The sequence below is a fragment of the Acartia tonsa genome, chromosome 3 (genome assembly GCF_053477335.1).
Source record: "Acartia tonsa isolate MP-2025a chromosome 3, ASM5347733v1, whole genome shotgun sequence".
In the NCBI taxonomy this organism is placed as follows: Eukaryota; Metazoa; Arthropoda; class Copepoda; order Calanoida; family Acartiidae; genus Acartia; species Acartia tonsa.
The window spans coordinates 16,602,959-16,609,262 of record NC_137262.1 but is presented as its reverse complement, the minus strand read 5'-3'; the positions used below and the strand labels follow the sequence as shown (position 1 = coordinate 16,609,262).

Sequence of the window (6,304 nt, the reverse complement as noted above, 5' to 3'; positions counted from 1 at the left end):
TAACTATGCTGGTTTTGTCTCTTGTGGGAAGTAGCAGGTTTTGTACGTCTGTACGTAAAGATCTGGTAAACGGCCAGCCAAATGCCGTTGTACCGAAACAATGAAAACGGTAAGAAGTCCAGTCAGCCAGTCAAAGCCAGTGACAGTTACCGTATGTGTTGAATGTGAATAAAATTGTACACGTGACTATAGTTGTAATCAGTGTTAACAAAAGTGAAAATGGCACCTAAAAAGACTAGGTATGAATTATTGTCGGACAGATTGCCTAGGGCAGTTGAAGTGATAACCGAAGAGTTAGACAGAGTGATGCAGGTAGTTTCGGATACCGCAGACATCAATGTTAATCTCACCAAGGAATGCATCCTTGTTCATGATGCGAACCTAAATCTTGAACGTACCATGAGCGGTCTTCAACAGCTGGATGTGTTAATCCAGGATGATAATAACCTAAAAGATTTTTATAGTGACATTATCACGGCACGAAAGAACTATAGCGAGTTAAAACTTACATAAAGTGCCATAGATGAGCTAAGAGCGATAAACAATGAGGTCTTAGTTCTTGGTGATGATCTTGCAGCTCACAAAAACAGTTTGCAACAACGTTGTATGCAAATAGTGAAAGTTATTAAAGGTGATTATATACCTCTACCAACTAAAATTATTAGTGATATGACTAAACTGATGGAGACGCTGGCAAAGGCTAAGCAAGAGCCTGTTACGCCAGTCTCGGGTGCCTCGGTAGATCCTATGCTGCCGTCATTTGGCGCCCAATCGTTTGCTGCCAGTCCGATGTTTTCGTCTCATGGGTATATGCCACACCTAGACGAAAAACTCCTTCCCAGCTTTGATGGGCAAGAATCTTCTTATGCGCAATTTAAGGAGAATTTCCAGAAGCTTACTACTGGACATGAGCCCAGCTACCTGCAGATGGTGTTAAGTTGTGAACGAGTAATGAAGGATAAACCGTTGAGGCTGCAGTTGCAACAGATTGCCACGCATGCAGCGCAATGGACATATTTGGACCAATTGTTCAAATCCAGAACCAGACAGATGTTGTGTATATTCAACAGCTGGGACAAGAAAGGTAAATTGTCCGAGAGCAGCCAGATTGTTAGCGCTCTTGCCGAGTTCTCAGGTGCCATCAACCAGCTCGAGCAGATGACCAAGGCTGATGGTAAGGACGCAGTTTCTACAAGCCAATGGCTCACAGTTTTATTGTTGGAGATGTTATCTAAGAAACTGCCAAAAGAGTTTCAGGATAAGCTCGACCTTGCACTCGGGAGCATGGACGTTCCCGACGTGCCTAAGCTGCTGGATATACTAGAACAGCAGCGTGGCGCATTATTGATGCGTAGCAGCCACGGCTTGGACACGCCGTCCAAGAAGAAAGGTAATCCTGCCGCAGCTGCGGCCGCCGTAGGTAAACCTGGTACACCTAGCAAGTTCAAGAAGAAGCAGTCCTGTCCGTCAGACGGCTGCAGTGGAGATCATTTTTTGTTTAAATGTTCGAAGTTTACAACAATGTCTGTTCCAGAACAGAAAGATTTTGTGATGAAAATCGGCGGGTGCCTTTTATGTCTTAATAAAGGGCACCGCGCCTCAGAGTGTCCGCGTGCTGAGAAGCTTGGAGGCTGCAGGATCAACAATTGTGGACAGAAACACAACTCCCTCCTCCATGAGTCTGTCGCCCAGGTTTCAGCTGTGTATGAAGCGCCATTTTTGGGTGAGAATAATTACATGTTGATGCTCCAGAAGTTGGACGCCCTGGATGTCTACAAGAGGAAGGTGCCTGTGTCTGGGATGTGGGACACAGGTGCCAACCTCACCATGGTTACACAGTCTATTGCCAAGAAGGTGCAGTTGCCCTCTACTGGACGTGTAGCTACCATTTCAATGGCTGATGGCAAAGTTCAGTCATGCCCAACAGTGAAACTCTGCCTGGTTGACCATAACAAGAACAAGCATGTTATGGAAGCAGCTGTTGTGCACACAATTGGACATACAGATGGGCTGCGCAGCATGGACCCGGTCGCCGCAGCTGCTCTGTTTGATATGAGGCCACAAGATTTTTCATTGGTCAATGGACCACTTGATATTCTCTTAGGGCATGTCACGCCCACGACGTTCCCAGCGGCGGATAAACTCATCGGCGAGTCAAGATTATACCGCAGCATTTTTGGAACAGGTTTCCTTGTTGTTTCAGCCGATGGAAAGCCTGTTAGCAAGCCAGTTGTTTGTAAAGTTACTAAGTTGGAAGTTGCAGCTATGGACTTCCTATCGTCGGAGGCGTTAGGCGTGCAGCCGCCGCGGCTGTGCAGTGGATGCACGGGCTGCAGGCATTGCCTGGCACTTGCGTCAGGCAAGTCAGCCGTTGATCAGCGAAAACAGGATCTGATAAAAGAAGGTTTAACATTGGATCTTGTGAAGAAAGAGTGGACGGCAGCTTATCCATATCGGCTGCCAACACATACGCTGCCGAACAATTTGCGGCAGGCGTATAATATCGCGCTTCGTGATCGCCGGCGCATGATAAAAAACGGCGAATATGACGTGTTCGTGAAGGTGTTCAAGGAGGCGGAGTCCCGTGGGGTGTACGTCAAAGCCACGCCACAAGACTTAGCATTTGAAGGTCCAGTTTATTTTAATTCATTAGTGACGGCCTTCAAGGATAGTATTTCTACCCCCTTGAGAATCTGTGCAAATTCTAGCTTGACCTGCAATGGAACAAGTTTAAACCATATTATGATGGACGGCCCACCACCTACCTACACTTTGTTTCACAATCTTATTCGGTTCAGAAGTTACAAGTGTGCCTGTGTGTGTGATGTCTGTAAATTTTACAATTCTTTGGCGGCCACATATGAAGATTCGCAGCTGAAGAGAGTGTGGTTTGCAGAGGATGAACATGCCAACCCCGAAGTTTACTTGACCAAAAAAGTTAACTTCGGGGAGAAATTGGCAGGCGATTTCGCCGTCACAGCCCTGAGATTGACAGCACAGATTTTTGGAGGGCGCAGCCGCCAAGATGTTCATGATGTTTATGGATCTGAATACGTCAAGGGAGCAGAGGTAGTTGCGAAGCAGGACCTGTGGAGAAGTGAGCAACAACCTACCGGTTCCAAGTTTGTACTGCATCAGGATGCTCCAGCTATCAAGCTGGAGCAGTGTACCTACATTGATGACCATACTGGCGGTCATAATAGCAAGCCAGAAGCCGTCAAAATGGTCGAAGAGTTGAAGGAAATGATTGAACCTGGCAACTTCAGCTTTAAATCAGTTATTTATTCTGGAGATGATGTTGATCCTATTAAGGTACTGGGCATACAATGGGCCCCCAGAGAAGATGTTCTTACTTTACCTGCTCGGGTGAATCATGGCGCCAAGATAAAGGGCCGAAAATTGCTGGAGGACCTTGATCTGTTAGATTTATGGAGAGCCATGCCAGAATGTGTAACAAAGAGAGAGATTTGGCGGGTCGTACAGCAATTATATGACCCCCTTGGCCTTATGTGCCCACTACTTCTGAAGTCCAAGCTTATACTTCGGGAGGTTTGCATTAGTGGCGTATCATGGGATGAGCATGTTCCTGCCAAGCTGAGAGATGATTTTGTTGACAGTTTGGCCGACAGGGCTAAGCTTGGAGAAGTGCCATTTCAACGTTCTTTAGTTCCTGATGAGCCACTGGGGCTTCCAACCATCATTGGGTTTTCTGATGCTTCAAGTTCAGCCTACGCAGCCATCATCTACCTACGTTGGCCAACGGCCAGAGGCTTTGAAGTGATTTTATGCAGTGGCAAGAGTCGTGTGGCTCCTGTTAAGATTGAGTCTATTCCAAGACTTGAGTTGTTGTCATGTTTATTAATGGCAAGATTGGCGGACGCAATTGTCCGAGCCCTGCCCTTTGCAGTAGCAGGCAAGATGTTTTTTAGCGACAGCACTTGCGCTATATCGCAAATAGTGTCTGAATCAGTGATGTTAAACATATTTAACAGTCATCATGTGAGTGAGATCCAACAGCTGACCAGCCCAGAGGATTGGCGCTGGCTTCCTACAGATCAGAACATTGCAGATCTTGCCACCAGAGGTGCCTGTACCATTCAAGATGTTTCACCAGGATCCAGGTATCAGGATGGGCCTGAATGGCTGCGCCTGGAGCAGGACCAGTGGCCTGTAAAGACGGCGGGTGAAGTAAATCACCCCATCCCAGAGGCTGAGATGAATCAGCGCATGGTCCGATTGAAGTGTATGGCCGTCCAGGTAGTTGATACTGATTTCTGGAGAACTTTAGCACGACGTACCTACAGGCAGGCACGTAAAACTATGCAGGCGGTGATCAGAGCTGCCAACTGTTTTAAGTTGTTGCTTGTTAAGAAACGAGTTCCGGCCAGGCAAGAGCCGATGAATGATTCGGTTCCAGCCGGACAAGAGCCGACGGGAGTTTCGGTTCCGGCTGGACAAGAGCCGATCAGTGTTGCGGTTCCAGCTGGACAAGAGCCGACGGGAGTTTCGGTTCCAGCTGGACAAGAGCCGCTAGTTGATTCCAAGTTTTATAGCAATCACACTTTTTCAATTACCTACCTAGATGTGGTGTGTGATTTATTCCTGGCATCAAACAACCAGGAGAAGGAGATGGTTATGGAGGCTGAAGGTAAATATGATAGTCTTCAACCTTATTATCACGAGACTGAGGTGTACTGGCCTATCGTTGGTAATAATGGCTATTATCCTGTTCGTAAATTCAGAGTCCTCAAGATGCGTTCCCGTGGAGATGAGGCCTTGGAGGCAGCAGCCGAGGGGAAGAGAAAGCTGTTCAAGGATTCCCCTGGCCTTATTTTGATTGATCGTCACAATAACTTGGCCAGACTGTTCCTACAGCAGGCCCATGATGAACTTGGCCATGCCGGTCATAGAAAGACTTTGGTACAGAGTCGCAGGTATGCTTGGATATCACGTGGCCGCCAGGAAGCTATGAAGGTTGTCAAGTCATGTTCCAGTTGTTGTTTAGAGTATGCACGTCGTTCAGCCCCAACTATGGCAGACGTCCTGCCCGACAGGTTAGAATCTTCAGTTCCATTCTTCCATGTTCACCTTGACCTTGCTGGCCCGATGGAAGTTACAAGGCCTGGAGTCCGCACCAGGAAGAACCCAGCCAAGTACAAGGTTTGGTTGCTAATTATTTGTTGTCGTTTTACACAAGCAGTGTTTATTGATGTTCTGCTGGATTACAGTACTGAGGCTGTCATTATTGGCCTCAGAAAGCTTCAAGCATTCTACAACATGCCCAGAGTCGTGACTACTAATCGCGGCACCAATTTTCTTGGCTCGAAAAGAATACTTGATGAAGTTATGAAGAAATCTGATGTGAGTTTTGAGTGGCACCTTGTACCGACTGGCGCTCATTCGTATGTAGGAAGTGTTGAGCGCCAGGTCGCCATGGTCAAGCGTGTCCTCAATAAGAAGTTGTGTGGAGCTGTTGTCAATCACAACGAGTTGTTGCTGCTGACTGCTGAAACTGCTGGAGTTTTAAACTCTAAACCCTTGAGCTATGCTACACAAGGGAATGATGTTAATACATGGAGAATCATTTCTCCTGCTGATTTGTTGGGTGGCAGAGCTAACGACGGGATTTGCTCGTTCGAAACCGGTTCCAGAGATCGAATTACACGCCGTTTAAGCCATCTGGAGGAGCTGACTAGACAGTTCCATGAAGTCTACAAGCAGCAGCTGCTGCCTGAGCTATTGCGCACGGTAAAGTGGAGGCGCAATCAAGTTCCGCTGAGCGTTGGAGATGTCGTTCTTGTTGACGGGTGCACCAACTTGGTTAAGAAGTATCGCCTTGGCAGAGTTCAAGACGTACGAGGCGGTGGCCGTACAGTTGTAGCCCGTTTCAAATTGTCCGATGATGTTGAAGCCACGGATAACGAGATTTCTTCAAGACGATTGTTGAAAGTAAACCTACCCCAAGATGATTCCCAAGACGATTAAGTATTTTTATTAGTATCGTTCTTATCGCGTATTTTTTTAAACTTTCAACAATTGCATATTTTTTAAAATTTATAATTGACGCAAATTTCCTTACAAATTCGTTTAAAATTATAAATGAGCTCAAAATTTTATTTCCAACGCATAAAACTAAAGTTTTCTATTCGAATACATAAGTTTTCTTTACGGATTTATTTGATCGGGACCTGGGATTTTTTCGCGTAAAAAATCTTAGGTACGTATTTTTAAAAAAAAAAAAAAAAAATTTGGATGCGAAGCATTATTGTCGTTTCTTGTTTAACAGACGTGAAATATGATATAT

General features: G+C 46.1%; 1 protein-coding gene across 1 annotated transcript; it reads left to right on the top strand.

The window, feature by feature from the left end:
- Positions 1-669: 669 nt before the first annotated feature.
- On the top strand, positions 670-5,985 carry LOC145314785 (uncharacterized). The gene is made up of 2 exons (XM_080154863.1): positions 670-4,312; positions 4,583-5,985. Exons 1-2 carry the CDS (start codon positions 670-672, stop codon positions 5,983-5,985), a joined length of 5,046 nt encoding a protein of 1,681 aa, XP_080010989.1.
- The last annotated feature ends 319 nt before the right edge of the window (positions 5,986-6,304 follow it).

Bases quoted from the DNA above. Each gene is read 5' to 3' on its own strand.
- LOC145314785 (XM_080154863.1), top strand. From the start codon at position 670: ATGACTAAACTGATGGAGACGCTGGCAAAGGCTAAGCAAGAGCCTGTT. The intron at 4,313-4,582 runs GTAAAACTATGC...TTACCTACCTAG, and splicing joins ACGTACCTACAGGCAGGCAC to ATGTGGTGTGTGATTTATTC.